At 53.5% G+C, this 17,473-nt stretch overlaps 5 protein-coding genes across 5 annotated transcripts; 2 read left to right on the forward strand and 3 right to left on the reverse strand.

Annotated features, from left to right (window-relative positions):
- Positions 1-768: 768 nt before the first annotated feature.
- On the reverse strand, positions 769-2,439 carry Z520_11711 (uncharacterized protein; the record flags this gene model as incomplete). The annotated part of the gene is made up of 7 exons (XM_016782199.1): positions 769-861; positions 948-1,103; positions 1,169-1,289; positions 1,346-1,535; positions 1,661-1,933; positions 2,000-2,096; positions 2,152-2,439. The coding sequence occupies 7 exons, from the start codon at positions 2,437-2,439 to the stop codon at positions 769-771; spliced, it is 1,218 nt and encodes a 405-aa protein (XP_016626658.1).
- A 571-nt stretch (positions 2,440-3,010) lies between these two features.
- Positions 3,011-3,609, forward strand: Z520_11712 (uncharacterized protein; the record flags this gene model as incomplete). Its single annotated transcript, XM_016782200.1, has 2 exons — positions 3,011-3,200; positions 3,269-3,609. The coding sequence occupies 2 exons, from the start codon at positions 3,011-3,013 to the stop codon at positions 3,607-3,609; spliced, it is 531 nt and encodes a 176-aa protein (XP_016626659.1).
- Positions 3,610-3,946: 337 nt separating this feature from the next.
- Positions 3,947-5,064, reverse strand: Z520_11713 (uncharacterized protein; the record flags this gene model as incomplete). The annotated part of the gene is made up of 3 exons (XM_016782201.1): positions 3,947-4,575; positions 4,650-4,794; positions 4,888-5,064. The coding sequence occupies 3 exons, from the start codon at positions 5,062-5,064 to the stop codon at positions 3,947-3,949; spliced, it is 951 nt and encodes a 316-aa protein (XP_016626660.1).
- Positions 5,065-5,483: 419 nt separating this feature from the next.
- Z520_11714 (uncharacterized protein) lies at positions 5,484-8,357 on the forward strand (the record flags this gene model as incomplete). Its single annotated transcript, XM_016782202.1, has 7 exons — positions 5,484-6,053; positions 6,121-6,303; positions 6,365-6,724; positions 6,776-7,316; positions 7,369-7,679; positions 7,744-7,921; positions 7,981-8,357. 7 exons carry the CDS (start codon positions 5,484-5,486, stop codon positions 8,355-8,357), a joined length of 2,520 nt encoding a protein of 839 aa, XP_016626661.1.
- Positions 8,358-8,899: 542 nt separating this feature from the next.
- On the reverse strand, positions 8,900-10,609 carry Z520_11715 (uncharacterized protein; the record flags this gene model as incomplete). The annotated part of the gene is made up of 1 exon (XM_016782203.1): positions 8,900-10,609. One exon carries the CDS (start codon positions 10,607-10,609, stop codon positions 8,900-8,902), a length of 1,710 nt encoding a protein of 569 aa, XP_016626662.1.
- Between the last annotated feature and the right edge of the window lie 6,864 nt (positions 10,610-17,473).

Consider the following 17,473-nt stretch of genomic DNA (forward strand, 5'->3'; position numbering starts at 1 on the left):
CAAAACAACAAACCGTTAACATTATACTAACTGACCTGCCCATCCTATAGTACTTGGTATACTTTACGAGGAACATCTGTAGCCTATCACGGTTCACATTCCAACGCCTGGTTGCATATGGTTAAGCCGGATTCCCCACAATTTCCTTCGGCCGAAGGCTTTTCGCTTCTTTTCCGACGCCCGAAATCGGGAGCCGAGATTTTGCCTGGCGAGGCCGCATTCAGTCACACACACCCGCAGCTGATTGAGATTGAGAGTACCGTCTTATGACTGACATGACCGGCGCCCATAATCACCAATCGCCAGATGTTCCGCTCTTGAACTCTGGCACTGACCCTTCTGCCCTGTTCACCTGCAATCCCCTTCGCGAAGCCTCGTGGCTTGGGCCTGTACAGGCTCGGCGCTATGGATCTGTCGCGGTACTGAAAGCCTGCTGGCCTGGCATCGCCATTAGGCGTTATCATTACCACTGCATGATGCGGTCTCAATGCCTAGCAATGCCTGCGCTACAAATGGACGTCGTCCTCCTCGTTGCACCAGGCAACATCCTACCACAAACATTCTACACCAAGGCTACATAGATCCCAGAGGCTTGCACTCTTTAGAAAATTGGCCCAAGATGACTTCTGCTCTTTCGACCTCACATCCTACACGGCCATGATAAGGGTCTGTATGAAAGCGACAACTAATCAACGGCCTCGTGCACTCCGTGAATCCATCTCCGCTTGTGTACTTCCAACAAAAGATGTCCACGCCGCCACCCCTCCCTCAGGCGGTGGTCCTCGGCCATGCCACGGTTGCGAAATCCTCAATATCCTGCAACAACAGCTCAGGGACTTCGGTCGCTGCGAAATGACCCCCCTACAGATATTGCTTCGTTAGTTTACTTTTGGGTTTCTCTTCTTGCACAATCTTCAGTGGCCCCCACTGTGAACAAAACAACTCACCTTCGAATGCGAACGCGAGAATATCAAGTCGCCCGTCGTGGCAACCCAGCTGACCGGCGCCGGCGCCACCTCTTTCGGAAAATACGAGTACCCGAGCGGTTTCGCCAGGTGCCAACGCGGATCCCCATGTCCCCCGGGATTTTCGGGATGTGTTCTCTTTTCAATCGCGTCTCTGTCAGCGCGGTCTCTTGAAAGAAAACCTCTTTTGGCCTCTATCGTACCGCGCGATATGTGTATAGTGATGTCGGTAGAGTCTCCGTCAGCCAGTAGAGTGTGACTGACTCCAATATCGTATCGATCGGAATATCCTCTCCTGACCATTCGAGAAATTTCTCACCGATCCTTTATCCGGTCAGTGAAGGGACTTTTTGCAGGAGAGGTCGAAGTGAAAAGCATACCACGCCAGCATTGCCAAGGGATTGCTCGTAAGGACTAGGGCGATCGTGCTGGGTCTTGTAGCATGAGTAACGGCATATCCTCGCCCAGAATTGTTGAAAACAGCCATGCGCTCCAGACCCTCTCGTTCCGTTTCAGTCAATTGCGTGGAACCTTTCAGCTGAGCGGGTTCGTTCATTGCGCAAAAGTTTACTTGCGCACACAATGGTCAAAAGCCGAATTGCAACGACCTGATGGTAAGACTCACGATGAATTGCTAGAGATTGTAGGCTGTCAGTCTGAGTGAGAACCGTCCCAAAGCATCATCGTTGACAGACCTTTGCAACCTTCATACCTCTTTGCTAGGATTCTTGCAATCTTACTCCCGACATCGCCTCCTTGGGCAATGTATCCGGAGCCGAATCCAAGCTCCTCCATCAAGGAATGCAACAGCTCTGCGGCCTCCAGCAAAGTGAAGTCTCGATCGAGAGGAGGACGTGATGAAAAGCCGTACCCAGGCAGGGATGGCACGATTACATGGTATGGGAGAGTGTCAGGGGTATACTTGCTTTGTAGCAGGGCCAAAATGGGAAGAAATTCAAGAAAGCTCCCTGAGATCTCAACCATTAGATCCATCTTGCCTGGCGCCCCTCTCTCTCGAACGTGAAAATTCGTACCTGGCCACCCGTGCAGCAACAACAGTGGGATTGCATCCGGCTTGTTTGAGAATAGTCCACAGAAATGGACGGTGCTGCAGCTGTCGTGCGCCAGCACCTGAACGGTAAAATGACGGAATTTATTGATTCCTGCCTCACAGCGCCTCCTTTACGTGCAGTCCACAGTTAGTGCCGAGAACCGTTCCAGACACTGGTGAGCGTCCCGATTTGACAAACCAGTCGAAATCCTCCCATTTTCTCTTCGCCTCCAGAAGCCACTGTCGAGACACCCCAAAGGTGCCGCCCTGGAAGGAATTCTCGTATGTTGGACCAGCAATTTTGGAGCACCGGATTAGAGTCTTTAATTCTTCGATGGCGTCGTCTGGGATGTGTATCTCCAAGGGAAGCAACACGCCCCAGTTTGGTCCCGCAGATGCAGAACTAGTCGCTGCTGGCGACATGTTGAACCCTTTGAGGAGCGTGTTCGGACGTGTGTTGATGCTTGACGGTGTACAAGTCCGGACTTTCTCAAATCGGACATCGGCAGAGACGTGTTCTTGTTTTATCCAGGCCTCATCTAGTCCCGTCCGATGGGGCTCTGGGTTTCGACCCACACAGATCCCAAGCCGACAACAAATTGGCCGACTCCGGATTTGCATCTGCAACATTCGTCAACATGACATCTTCACTGCATAACCCGATCAAAGCCCGATCGGCCTCCTCGCTCTCGTTCCAGATACTTCCTTGCTACTTCTGATTTGTATCGAATGGCTTCTGTGTCAAAGGTCCTTGGAGACAGTAACCGAAAGACTATGCATGATGCCGGCTCACGCTCGACCGAGAGTGTTTTTCGTGACAGGAGGTGCAAACGGGATCGGTCTCGATTTCGTGAAGCTCATGTACGATGAGGGAGCCCAAATAGCCGTCGCCGACCTTGCGAACCAGCGGTAAGCTTTCGACGCGTGGGTGACGTCTCTAAAGGAGCCAGAACGCCTGCACTTCCATGCCTCTGACGTGACGCAATGGGAGAGCATGAAATCCGCCTTTGAGATGACGGTGGTAGAGTTCGGCGCAATCAATGTCGTGGTCACCTGTGCAGGAATCATGGAGACAAAAGCTTTCTTCGACGTCCCAGCGACAGACAGCCAGACTGACGAGCCACCCGAAGAGCCTCTGGAAACACTCCGAGTGGTCGACGTCAACCTCAAGGGTACAATCATAGGTACCGTTGTACATCCATGCCGCAACTACCTTCGCGGGGCAGGGTGAGCACGACTAACTTCTCCCCAGCCCTGAAATTGGCATTTAACTTCATGAGATCGAATGCGCCTGATCCCTCGACCGGCTCCCGCGGATCGATCGTCTTCATCACCTCGCTTTCTGGATACTTCGGCGGCACGTCCGTAGTGGGATACGTAGCCTCAAAGCACGGCGTGGTAGGTCTCCTGCGATCTGCGCAAAAGACGGCCGAAGTGCTGGGCCTTCCATTGAACGCCATTGCGCCCATCCTCACCCCAATCCACATCACTCAATCATACACGGAAAAGTGGATGCAGAGGGGTTTACCATACTGCACCGCGTGGAATGTCGCGCTTCCATCGCACAGGTGGCCCAAAGACACCAGCAAATAGGGGCCTGCTTCGTGGTACGGATGCCATCCTTGGTCTCTCCATGCAACTTCTGTAATTATGCTGATGGCGAAACCTGGTAGGTTTTGGGCGAGACAACCAAAGAAATTGAAGGGCCCAGGGAAGAAATATTCTCTGCTTGGATGGGTCCCGAGATAATGGGCTTTATTGATTCGGGAAAGGGATTGTTCCAAGAAATGGGCGAGTATCCTTTGCCAGGTTCTCAGAGGCAACCCTCTTAGATAAAGACTCTTTGAGGACATTGATCAGCTTCACGCCAACATCACGACAGGAGATATATATCTATATCTATATATGTGCGTGTGCGTGTCCTATCTTTTCATACTCCATTGGTATAAGTGCTGGCACCTGCGGCAAGATCAAAATCTACTGCCTCCTGCATTCCACATACTCCGTAGATCTCTCCAGGACTCGGCACACCACCCTCGAGATACTTGATATCTCCAGTCTCCCTGAGCTCCTTGACAGCCTTCGTCACAGCACCGTAGACACTCTGGACAGCCAAGCCCGGGAAGATGATGATCCTGAACCCCATCTCTTGCGCCTCGGCCACTGATATCGACGGGGTGAGCCCACCATGCGCCATGTTCAACAACACCGGCGCCGGGTAGAGATCCTTGCAGACCTGCCTGGCCTCTTCTTTGGATCGGATGCCTTCGAGGAACGCGACATCCGCGCCAACGGCCAATGCTTTCCTGAGCCGATCGACCGCAGCATCATAGCCGAGCAACTGCATGGCATCGGTCCTCGCAATCACGACAATATCTCTTCCTGTTTGAGCTCGCATCTTGACCGCGGCCTTTATGCGGGAAAGGAAGACTTCTTCCTCGACAACCTGCTTGCCACGCAAATGGCCACAACGTTTGTTCATCACCTGGTCCTCCAAGTGCAGTGCTGCTACCCCGCCGGAAATGTAGGCAGAGACGGTTCGACCGACCATGAGTGGCCCTAGGCGGAGGGAAAAACACAAAAATTTGAGCTTGTCTTCTCCTGCTGCTCAGTACCTCTTTGTGATCACTCACCTCCATAGCCAGTGTCTGCATCGGCAATCAGTGGAATGTCCCTGTCGAGACCCGCAATCATCGAAGCATTGTCGCGCATATCGTTCAGCGTGGCGAGGCCTAGGTCGGGCAGTCCCAGACGCGACATTGTGGTCCCAGCACCTGTCTAACAAAAAAGGAAGCATATATTCCTTTAGCCCTGGGGACGAAATACATCAGGATAGTAGATGGTAGTGCCGGATCAAGGATTATAATTTACCATGTAGAGACATTCGAATCCGGCGGCCAGGGCGATGCGTGCTGTAAATCCATCATATACTCCGGGGCAGACAACGATGTGGCTTTCGTCTGTTAACAGTTGCCTCAACCTCGTGACACCGCCGCTGGCGGCTTGAATTTTCGATTTCGGGAACAAGGCTTCGTCTGTTGGCGCCATTCTGGTGTTTCAGTATGGAGCGGAAGAATATCGATCCATCAACGCCGCAACAGGGAGCTGGCATGCAGAACCCCGCCTCGTATAACACGAGAGATTTCCAGGGTTTAAGGCACGATATGCGTAAGCAGTGAAGGGTTTCGTGGACGCGCGGTGATTTTCGGCACCGTTGCAAAGAGTTGATCTTTGCATAGGGCGTCTGCCGATCCGGACCCGATACAATTCCCGAAAGCGGCTTTTGGAAGCGCGCCACCAAACCTCGATCAGGAAGTTGAAGCATTTGGGCGGCCACACCGGGCTTTATTTTGTCTTCAAATCGTGGTATCACTTACCGTACAAAGGCCGCACGACCGACCTGAGAAGAATGTATTCTTGCTGCTAGCGCAACCAGTTTTCGGATCCTCCAAAAAGCCCACCACATGATGGAGAATTCCACCAACAATTCCATACTGGTCTCGATCCCTCCTGGTCTGGAGGCGTGTCCAGTAGCACGGTTCCTGGCCGAGACTTTTAGAATCCTCCGGGGTTCCCGAAAGATAGAAATCAAAGTCACCGATGCTGCAAGCCCGGATGCGCACAAAATTCGTTCCAGGACTATCATCGAGGGCCTCCAAGAGCTGGCCTCAATCTTGGCAATCGCCGGTCATGGCCCGGAATCGGAAATGCTCGAGGTCGTGTTGGAAAGAGGCCTCGAACGCAAGGAACTGGGTGGCCTTGGCCTCAATCGCTCACAAGGACTGGGAGAAGGAGACATCAAGGAGCTTCTTTTTCTGGTCGAGGCATGGTTAGAGTCGCTCAACTCTCGGGAAAGGACGCGCGAAAGCGTTCAGACGCCACTGCAAACACGGCATGCCACTGTCAGGCCAATGACTCTGGCTGAAAAGATTCTTGTTCATCATGTGGCTGGTGGCGGTCCTGGTCGAGGTGTCCGGGAAGGAGACGTGATCACCGTGGCCGTCGATTGGGTGGTGACATCTGAAGCAGGTTGGTTTGTACGTCCCTTACCCCCCCAAACCCGTCTATTCCTTGAAGAAACTCATCGTTGTCTTGGGAAATCAGGCCATGAGTAAGACATTCGACGAAATGAAGGCGACAGAAATCTGGCGGAACGACAGGTTCTGGATTGCTGGCGACCATGTCGTGGATCCTAGGATCAATCACCTGCCCAACGTCAAGGCTCTGATCGAGGCATCGGAAAAGGCGAAGAACGACTTCAAGCTCACCGAGTATCAGGGCATGAATGTAAAATTCCGAGAACTTTCCCTCCTTAAATGCTTTGCTGATGGCGCTAACTCGTGCCTAGTTCACAATCATGCACACCGAGTTTGTGCGAGAGAGAGCAGAGCCAGGGATGATCGTGATTGGTGCTGATTCTCACACATGCTCGGCTGGAGCGGTCGGCTGCCTTGCAATTGGACTGGGAGTGGCCGATGTCATGATTCCTTTGGTGACTGGACAAACTTGGTTTAAGGTCCCTGAGTCGATCCTTATCAACTTTGTTGGTGCGCCGCGGTTCGGGGTCGGCGGCAAGGACGTTATCCTCCATATCCTCGGGGAACTGAAACGCAACACAGTTGCGGCGGACAGAATCGTTGAGTTTTGCGGGCCGGGGGCTCGATTCTTGTCGATCGATGCCAGGTTTGCGATCTGTAACATGTGCACAGTAAGCGTCTAGCGGAAGACATGAAGTTTTGCTGACTCTCTCTCTTTGTAGGAGTTTGGTGCAATCACAGGTGTCTTTGTCCCCGATGAAATCACCTTGGACTATGTTTCTCGACGAAGGAGGAAGAGAAACAAGTCGAACTCGGTGCATTTCCGACCAGATGAGGGAGCTGTTTACTCTGCCAAGTTCGAGATTGATCTCGCTGCCGTACAGCACACCATAGCGCTGTATCCCAGTCCAGACAACGTGGTGCCGATAGGTGAGCGTCGCGACATGGTCTTCGATGGTGTTTTCCTTGGGGCATGCACCACCACTGAGGAAGACCTGGTGCTCGCTGCTCGTGTACTGCAAGCCGGCCTGAGAAGAGGCCTGAAACCTGTCCGTCGTGGCAAAAGGCATGTTGTGCCTGGATCCTTGCCGATCATGGACAAGCTGCAAAGGCTTGGTTTGCTGGAAATTTATGAAGCCGCCGGATTCACGAGAGGCGTACCAGGATGCAGCTTTTGCGTTGGAATGGGCGCTGATAAAGCTGGACCGGGCGAAACCTGGCTCAGTTCACAAAACAGAAACTTTAAAAATCGCATGGGCCCAGGTGAGAGAAGTTTTCCACCCGACTGTGGGAAGTCGTCTCACAGGCATAAAAGGGTCTTTCGGAAACATCACATCAGCCGCGGTGGTGGCAGCATCGTCGTTCAGCATGAGCTTGACTGACCCGGCACCTCTCCTTGACGACATCGAGCGTGGCATGGATCAGGAGGGTCTTCGACGTGTGGAGGGAATGGAGTTTCCAACTGTCATCTACCAAGAACCCTCGGTTGGCCCGACTTGCAACCAAGGAAATGCCGCGAGCTTGAGTGTAAGCCCGGTGGCCAGTTCAGAAGACGAGGTTGAACAGCGGAGCGACGTTGTCAAAAGCCGCATCATCCGGCTGGGGGATTTTGTGGACACTGACGCGGTACGCTTAAAGAAATTTGTGAAAAGGCCCAAATAAACCCGTCCAAGGCTGACTAAAGGTAAAGCTAGCGCCCGCCGAGTACCTGATGAGCGCAAAGGACGACGAGGAGCTTGGAGATCACTGTATGGAGCACACATACCCGGAATTTCGAGACCGGGTTCGCGGCGGGCAGCAAGTTGTGGTTGGTGGCCACGCGTTTGGCTGTGGTTCGTCAAGGGAACAGGCAGTAAGGGCGTTGAAAGGTATTGTTCCTCTTCCACGAAGTGGCCATTTCGGTACTCGGGAAACTAACACCTTCAAGGCCTTGGAGTCCAGGTTGTAATTGCCAGATCCTTCAGCTTCATATATGGCCGCAACCAACCATCTTTGGGGCTGCTCGGAATCACTCTTGCGGACGACACGTTTTACGCCCTGGCAAAAGACAACGAATCGATCGAGGTTGACATAAAACGTCGAGTGGTCAAGGTGTCGGATACGGAATTCCCCTTCGTCTTGACAGACATCGAGTATCAGCTTACCATCAACAAGGGCTTACAAGAGATGTACAAGGTGTACGGGAAGGACATCTGGAAACAGGCCACGGCCGAAGCATCGCCTGCGAGACAAATGAGTGTTTCGATTGGCGTGGAACGAGCATCCAGCCATATTGGTGGCGGAGGAGAAGCTTTGGCATGGTGATGGTTGAAGCTCAGGCCAACCCAACGAAGTATCGTTGGAGAGCTGTGGAAGCGGAATGCGGTCGGCGACGATGAGCATGTTTGGGAGAAACAATGAATGGATGTTGTGGCTCAACTTCGGCGTTGCGGTGGTAACCAACGCGACGCGCTGAGCCATCGCACGCTGCTCGCGTAGGCACGTGACTGCACCCTATGTCATTGCTACTGGAACTGCTCTCGGTAGACCTTCCATATAGTCGGGACCTTTTACAGTGGTCTTGGCAATATCTAGGCATGCCTATAAGGTCGATTTAGTTAAGAGCTCTAAGCAAATTTAGTTAAAGTTTTCGTTAAACGACCCCCCAAGTTCAATGCCCAGAAACAGGCGCCAGAAGCACTGACTGAAGGGGAGATAGAACCATGACAATGCTTTGAAATCCAGATTTCTCCGCATGAGCAGCAACGGTATAGATCACGGTTTTCCTTCAAGCCTATGCTATGATATGCTATGCTACCTCCAACAACACCGAACGGATCTCAACCCAGATGATTACCAAAAATGCTTCAGTTGAAACAGTACTCGTCAAAGCAGGCCGCACACCCGCCTGGCAGTGTCTCGCCACTCTTCTTCATGATTCCACACCCCAGACAAAGCGGCCAGTTTGCCTCGCCACCACAATTGGCAGTCTGAACACCATTCGCAATCATCGCATCAGTTTGATTGGCATAGTATTGAATCTTGGTGGTCGACGTCCCGCTGTCGAAGGTGTAGTTGTAGTTCGGGATAAAGATGATGGTGAGGGTGTCGTTGCTGTTGCATCCAAAGAATGTTGGCCTTTGATTCAGTGACTCTGACACAAATGTGGCGGGAGGGGGAATGACAGGCATTCTGGTCAAGCCCGCGGCTGTAGCAGCTTGGTAGGTGTGATAGATTTCGGAGCCGTTCGGGAAGTTGCCTGCGGTGTCGGCTGAGTTGTCGTTGACGATGAGCACGTCGACGTTCTCTCGGTGGAGGAATGGCCAGATTGGATTTCCTTGAAAAGCGACCCCAACACCACCGTCGACGAGTTCCAACGTGGGTTGTGCCGACACGAGGGATGACGAAGGAAAATTGTGGAATGGATTCGGGTAGAGACCGAATACTCCGCTTTCAGGGACGCCTGGCTGGCCAGGAGCCGCGAGGGCGGCCAAGTCTTCCACCAGAGTATTAGAGCTGGTACCGGTGCTGTTCACTGCCGGAATCGGACTGCATATTGACCCATACACGTTTGAAGACGTGCCAAGCACATAGCCGAGCTGGTCGTAGTTGGTGATGCAGCTGCCGTTTGGCTGACCGTTGGAGAAAGATGTGCCCAGGTATTCGGAGACGACGAACGCATTCACTCCGTCGTCCCAAGAGCCGAACTCGTAGGGGTGGAACTCGTATTGTGTTGCGTTCGCTTGCGGAATGCATACCCCATTGATGGTCCGGTCGGATCCCAGGGACGTTATGAGCGGATAGGGAGCGTTGTGAGACGTGAAATTTGATAATGAAGCGATGCCTGACAATGTGTCCGCCACGCCACCATCTGCCCCATGAAGTAGTGCGTACGAGAGGAGACGGCCCCACGGGTCGATGACGGTTGTTTGAAAGCCAGCTGCACGCTTTGCCTGGATATCAGCTTCCACGGCAGAGTAGATTGGAGCGGCCTGAGGCGAGAGCAGTATCTCAGGAGCCAAGAGACTGTCTTGAATCGTCGTGTTCCAGAGATTCGATTGCAGAGAACTGATGGTTGGGAAGTTGTTGCCAGCGATGGATGACAGTAACCAGGAGCCGCCTGAAAGACCCGCATGGTACGTGAGAGCTTGGTAGATGCCACTGACGCCAGTCTGGTTCGCTTCACGACTGTCAAAGCCTTTGACGATTCCAGCACCGGCAAGCATGGCGCGGTAACCGCCACCACTGGAGGCCAATGCCAGGACGGGTGCTTTTCCTGTACCCGATCCACCCCAGTCACTCCAGCCGCCATGACCGCCCCAACTGCCTTGACCAGCCTCAAAGGACTCGTCTACGTTCTTGAGCCATGTCCCTAGAGCTTGAGAAGCCTTTTGATATCTTTGAGCAATGTAACTCGCCTCGGAATCAGAAATGCCCGTGGCTGTTCGAACAAGTTGTGTTGAAGGGCAGGTTGCTGGGTATGGGGCGTAACCAGAAACAGCTCGTGGTGTCGGTGAAGATGTACTCAGAGCAATGTAGGACAACAAAGAAGCGGCGATTTTCAATGACGACACCATTCTTGCAGCGGTAGCTGGAAACGCACTGGTACTGTCGAGACGTAGCCTGGGGCTCAACGACGAGACGACGACCTTGTTGGACACTGAGATGCTTCCGTACACATGGCGTTACCACAGAGGAAGCCTGAGCTTGAGTTTTTATAAAGCCCTTTACCGCCCTGGCCCTCAGCCGCTCGCGCTACTAGCTTCATGTAGAAGGTGATGGCACTGGTAGAGCTGTGCCAAGGCAAATTGAGGTACGGTAGGCAGCGCGAGGCAGCTAGGACGTACCTGGAGATGCAAACGAAGTGCGGGGGCGAATTGGAGGGCTGAGCAGCACAAGAGCGGTTCCACGCCCAATGATATGAGCGGGGAAAAGCCAACACGCCATTAAACAGGATTCATGACGATATGATGCAGCCAAAAGCGAGGCCTAGGTATATTTGAGGCGTAGCACTCGTAGATTGGTGACGTGGCGCCATGTGTGCGTTGCCTCACCTCCGGAGTGTTGCAATTGCGGCACCCCTTACCGAGTACTCGTGGGAAACAGATATTATACGAGGCTGCCACTTAAAGTTGACGATAAAAGTATGACAGGATGAGCAGTCGGAGATATCATCCGCAATTAGATTGTTGGAGAATAAGCGTGAAGTAGGTAGAAGAGCATGGGCTGGAAAAAAGCTGAGGCGTGGGTAAGCGGAATGCGGAGGCTGGGGCACCCATGGGGGTTTCGCGGCGGGCCGCAAATCTTCCGGGCTCCGAGTACGAGGTACGAGGTACTGAGTGTTATGTCGGAACAAACTTTTTCCAAGCTTCTTCACCTGCACTTTTGGGATCGCCTTGGCAGGTACCGAGTACTGGGTATCAAGGTCAGATAGATATCTACCTAGGTAGTAGAGAGAACGTTCCGAGGATGGGGCGAGATACATTCTCATCACCGCTAGTAGATGGTCGGGGAGCTGTACCTACCACTGGCAGTGACGGCAGAGACGGGGTGCCTGACTGAGGCGGACATTCCAAGGTTCATTTTCAGGCCACCCACTTGAATTCGGCCACTGCAGGGTTTGTGGCGAAGACCTTGAGGCTGATTTGCACTGTTGCCATCTGGATACTTACGCTCCACCGTTTTGAGGTTATCTTGGGCAAATGACCTCCCGTATTATGGGGAGTGACCGTGGCGCCTTCACGTGAGTCGGGGCCAGTGTCGGCACATATACTAATATTTATGCACAACATACGTGCAGCAGCACACGCAGCAAGACGGAATCACAGGATCAACTATGCCAACTACAGTATGATTAGATTACCGAGGCGATGCTGAGTCTACGAATAAGCGTGGGCGAGCAATTGCCTAGGGCTTCGACCCCTTGTAGTCTGCGTTTGGAGGCGCCTATTGTCTACCGTAGCATCTTGCACACCGCTTCGCCGCGCACGGAGGCCCAGGCCACAAGCCGCCCATTTTTCAGCAAACTTGAAAGTGATCCTTTTCATTGCAAGATATCTTGGCGGATTAGGTGTCAACATCTGGGTAAATCGTCATCATCTGATAGCAGTGATGATTATGCAAAGTGTCTCATGGAAGTATTCTTTGGAAAGACTGGTGATACTAATAAAGTGTTGTGTCTGATCTGTGAACCCGATTTGAACTGGGTACCTAGGTAGTGGGGTGTTCCAGGCGCCTTAGGCGAAGTGTAGGGGCCTTGTAGGCCATGTAGGTACCTACCTAGGCACTGCAGTCAACTAACTCTTGGTGGCCTCGGCCCTGGACCCCGGCTGGTCTTCGGCCAGAACGCCCTTGTGGTGCCCCCAGCCACAACATTCTGTCCAATGCCCAGCAGCTGCGTGGTTCTCGCGGCATTCATCCACAACTAATGCCATCCCCAGGCCACGCGCGTGCACCGAAGCAAACCCTCCTCTAATAATCCATCCCCCTATCGACAGCCAAGCGCAGGCACACAGGCAGGCAGAAAGTCGCAAAAGCATCGCTCTCAGCCGTCCTTGGGCGATATCTCCGCCCCTAGAAGCCACCCACAAACCACACCACAAGAGCCTCCCACCCCGTTCACACCATCATATGCCATCTCCGTGCGGTCCACACGGGCACGGTCACGGGTGTGGGCACGGGTGTAACAACAAAGAGTCACCTGGACAGACTCTTGGGATTGCAGTAATGCGGCGATGCAAGGAACCCTTGGGAAATCCTCGCTGGGCCTTGTGGTAGGCGTGCCGAGGTACTACAGCATGTACCTACCTAGGTACCTTAGGCTGGTACGATAGGGAAGGGCAGCACCTGGGACACCAGCCAAGGCCGCGACCTCAGGCTCCCAACGCCCGCAAAGGCCCCAATCCCCCCGCCCTGCCATAGGCGGGTAAGCACCCCCTGCTGCCTCATCAGTCCTTGGAAGGGGGTTGGTCCCTGCCAACACCGCATTCCTTGACAGAGATTGTTTTCTTTTTGCGTGCTGTCTCATCTTGTCCAACATTCAACACTTCTCCATCAGACAGGATTTCCCACGCACTGTTTACAGCAGAAGAGCATGATGTGCGGTGAGTTAACCGGACCCTATACCGCTGACCTCGCCGCCATGTGCCGTGGGCGCCTCCGTCCTCCTTGCTCTTAATCAGGCCCTCACAACCTGCGACGTCGTGACCTCACCTCTCCAAGAAACTCGTCACAGACATTCGGATGCACTGCTTCCAGAACCAGATCAAGTCGGATGAGCTTAGCCTGGGGCAGAGTTCGGCTCTACCACAGGTTTTGGTCTGCGGACTCGAGCCTATCCAAACCTTTTAGACCTTGGCAAAAGCAGGTCCCCTTGGTTCCAGAACACCCTTTTCTTCAAATGCCTCATACTCGTACCGCTTGATCTGTTCTTCATCATCTTTTCGATTCCCGAGCTCTTATTGACGCATATCTCGAACGGTTCAACAAGCAATGGCCTCCTCCGAGAACCCGACATCGAAACAAGGTCAGGGCTTCAGCCAAGACGAGATCGATCGTCCCAAGCGCGGGTCAATCTTCGAGCCACTCCCGGTCTCCGAAAAAAGTACAGTGTTTGCCGCCACCGATCCGGCTTGCGTTGAAGCTCTGGACTTCATCGGCTTCCACCATATCGAGACGGGCGGTTACCATCATCGACAGCCGCCTCACCACCAACCGGCGGCAGATGGACAATCTGGAGGTCGTTCTGGATGACGGAAAAGGACGGCAAAGGTCGCCTTTATTCGCTTGGGCGTTTACCCCATACATCTGACCTTGTTCGGTCGGAATCCTGTTCCTTCATCGTCAGCACTAGCCCATGAAGGCTCTTCTGCAGTGACGGGAACCCGTGCACAAACCAGTGCGGGAAAGATGAGACTGGAGACCTCCTCTTTGATACGGGGCTGTCAGTTACACCACTGCGCGCTTCACATGGATTTGATAGCCGGAGGGAGCCGCACACTAAGCAGGAGAATGGCCCTTTCTGTCAGAAGTCCCACGCGTGGAAAATTGTGTCGGGTATGGGTGTCGGGTCATTCAGTGGAGGAGGTACATAAGGTTGTCTGAGGGTTGAGTGCTTGGTTGGAGAGATCTTGTCCCGACGTATCGACATCTGATGCCGTTTGGAGTGCTCTGTATTGGCTGTGGCGGGTTGCAGCCAGATAGAGGCGTGCGAGCCACGAGGAGGATGTAGAAGCGGACAGCACAACATTTTCAAATGAATATCCCCCTTTTTCGTACAAACCCGCAGTATTATCAGGGAAAAGCTCCATCCTACCGTGTTTCCATCATCCTCCGCCACCTGATTGCCACGTGTTCCCGACCTTTTCGGGCAAACATCAACCTCCGTGATGCCCACCCTTCATAGGAATAATACCTCTCCGGTCGAGAGCGGTGGAAGAAGTCATCAGACGTTACACGGAATGACTTTCGGAATACCCTGTGTGCCCCCAAAGCGTGTCCGCGGCAATGTTTGAGACAGGACGGGCAGAAAACAGAGCCAGGAGGCCGCGACGGCCCATCCGGTCGTGTCTTCAGCCTCGCGAGAGTGAGCTCGTTGGTGATGGCGTCAAAATCGAAAGTGAGGACGGCACAGGTCCGCTATTTGATCAGCCCTGGCCGCCGCTCTCGATCTTCGCAGCAAGGGCTTGTATGCCAAAGCACCAACTGCTTTCTTGTCCTCTTGTTCACGATCCCACGCGGAAGTAATTGTAAAGCGAGAGGCCAGGGGCATTAAACCAATGATGGTGGCGACGTCCTCGCTCTTGATACTGGCAGCTCACAGTCCTTGAAGTAACCTGAAACCCATTGACAGGGAAACACAAGTCCGTCCAAAGTGCATGTCGAGCGAGGCACGGAACGCAGACGCGAAAGTTACACGGCAGCTCGAGGGAGAAGAACGGCTTCGATCTGATCGCCACATCCCTGGCTCGATCGAAAGAAAACGGAGGAGGAGGATCGAGTTCCAAGGCGGAAGGAGTCAGGTCGATATTGGATTGAGGGGCAGCCGGATGCAGGGTCGGAGGGCCTCCAGATCGGCCCAGTCTTGCAACGAGGCCAAGACGGAGAGGTAGCGTTGCTTCCAGATTGTGGAATTCAGGCTGGCAGGGGAGGGGAGTGTGGTCTCGAGGACCTTGTTGATGGCGATGCCGTTCATGAGATTGTTTATCTCAGGGCGAAAAGCGAGCTGGTAAAACTGCGCCTTCATACTAGTTCCGAAACGGCTTAGTGTGCTTGGGGCGCCGAGTAAGCACCTAGTGTTGCACTAACGGCACTAGTAGCATTAGCTTTGAGCTAGTGGAGCTGGCGCAGCTGCCAAGGCAATGTAATGACAAACGCGCTAGCTGTGAAATTCATCATGCTCTGCCAATCGTCTCACAATTCTCCTGAAAGCGCAGAGTTCTCTCCGTCCATCTAGTCAGCCACCTTCAGCAATGTCATCATTCTCGACTTGGGCTGTTATTTCCTCCGATGGCACATCCTAAGGCAAAAGAGAGACGCCGTCCTCCCCAGAGCTTTGCACCAGGGCCCGCTAGATCTGAGCACGTGTCCTCGCTCCCAGCCACAGGGGTTATTGTCCGGGGCTTAGGGAGGACTTCTCGCAGGCGAAGACACAAATGCCACGGATCTATCTACCAGTCTCATAACTGCCTTGATTGCGACGGCTGTAACATGCAGCCACGTTCCGCAAATACTTTCCCCCTCCAGGTGAGATTCTGAGACGCCTATCAAGAGGTCTGCTAGACAGCGGACGAACGCTTCGAAGAGCCCATTCCGCTTGGCTGGTCAGGACAAAAATCAACAGGTGTTAAACAAGATGATACGCGGGAAGTCTGAGAAGAGGGAGCCGCCCTCACCGCCTGACAGCCTTGTGCCCCGTACCTGTTCCTTCCTTCCCATGTCCGCCCACACGATCTCGATAGGAAGCATCGGGGATTTCAGGAGTGATGGTGGTGTGTCGTGACGGTCTCATACTGAACTGGGATAAGGCCGATAGCCATGGGCATCAACTCGTACGGCGGTAGGCACGGTCTCCCACACAACAACCAACACACCAAAGGGCAAAACGTCTGAGTGGCAAGTTGATTGATTGATTGTCTAAGTTAACTACCAGCACTGTTCAAAGAAAAAGAAGGACCCAAGTCCTACCTCCGTCGCACGCCAGCCAATCAGAGCTAAGTCCGCCACCCTGGACAGTGTACAGCCTCACGTGCCAGCCTACCATCCACCAGCCAAGATCTCCCCATTACAATACAACTCGGTCACCGCATCCGACTCTTTCGAGTGTTTTTCCGCAATCTGAATCCGGCGGAGCACGGCCTTCGTTGTCTTCGGCTTACGCGCAGTCGGGAATGGAATCCCGTCTCGGGACTACTCGCAGAACAAACAGAACACTGGATAGAGCAAGTCGCTGCGGCCTCTGTGGCACACTGCAGCTCTACCAGCGACGGGGACGAGATTCACCATCTGATGGGACAGCCGCAGCACTCGATCCCCACACAACTCGGGCAAATCATGGCCACATACCAAATCCAGCTCCAAATAAAGAGTCGTCAGTCTCCAACGCCTTTCAGCTTGCCAGTTTGACGATGTCCTCGTCCTCCCGGGAAGAAAATAGTGACAGGAATACGGAGCGGACATCTCCGGCAGACAAGCGCCGGCGTGGTTCGTGCGCAGCTCAACCTATGGTCCTTGCGCTTACCAGGACTACGGAGAGGCCCGCATAGCACGATTCAGCACACTCTCCGAGCACAGACCTCGAACAGCCGCGAGGATATTCATGTTTTCCTTCTGATTGCCAAAATCATAGGGGCGGAGATCCGCGTTTTGTCGGCTGCCGATTTATCGGAAGCGAAGCCTTCGGCTCCGGTGAGCGCCGGAGGCGAAATTACCGGCTCCGAGTATATTCGGAAATGAGAACTCGGTTCCCCGATTCGGCTCCGCTCCATCTCGCTTCCGGAAATTATCGGTTCCTTCAATTTCATCGGCTCCGTCCATAGTCGGTTCCGGAATTGGAGCCGATTCCCTCGCTTCCGATAGCCATCGGAGCCGACAAAGCGCGGATTTCAGCCCCTGATTCACCACTTCCATGATGCTTCATGGCCTCATTTGCTTGACTGCGAGGGCTAAGATCTGTCAGGATGCAAGAGGGTCTTAGTCTGCGACGCCCGAAGGCAAAAGAGAGAGCACTCGACGAGCTCCCTGGCGACCACGGATGCAGAATCATCTCCTGGCCCAGTGGGCATGATGCCTTGCTCGAGTGCCCCTTTGAGAGAAAAGAGCCAGTGTGAGTATACCGCTGAGTCTGGGGACGCTGCAAGAGCTGTGTGCATCAGGTGCTTGCTGCCTCTTGTCGCTGCTGTGGACAATACTTTCACTTCTTATAATTTGGGCTCCAAAACACC

The sequence above is a fragment of the Fonsecaea multimorphosa genome (assembly GCF_000836435.1).
Source record: "Fonsecaea multimorphosa CBS 102226 unplaced genomic scaffold supercont1.42, whole genome shotgun sequence".
Taxonomy (NCBI): domain Eukaryota; kingdom Fungi; phylum Ascomycota; class Eurotiomycetes; order Chaetothyriales; family Herpotrichiellaceae; genus Fonsecaea; species Fonsecaea multimorphosa.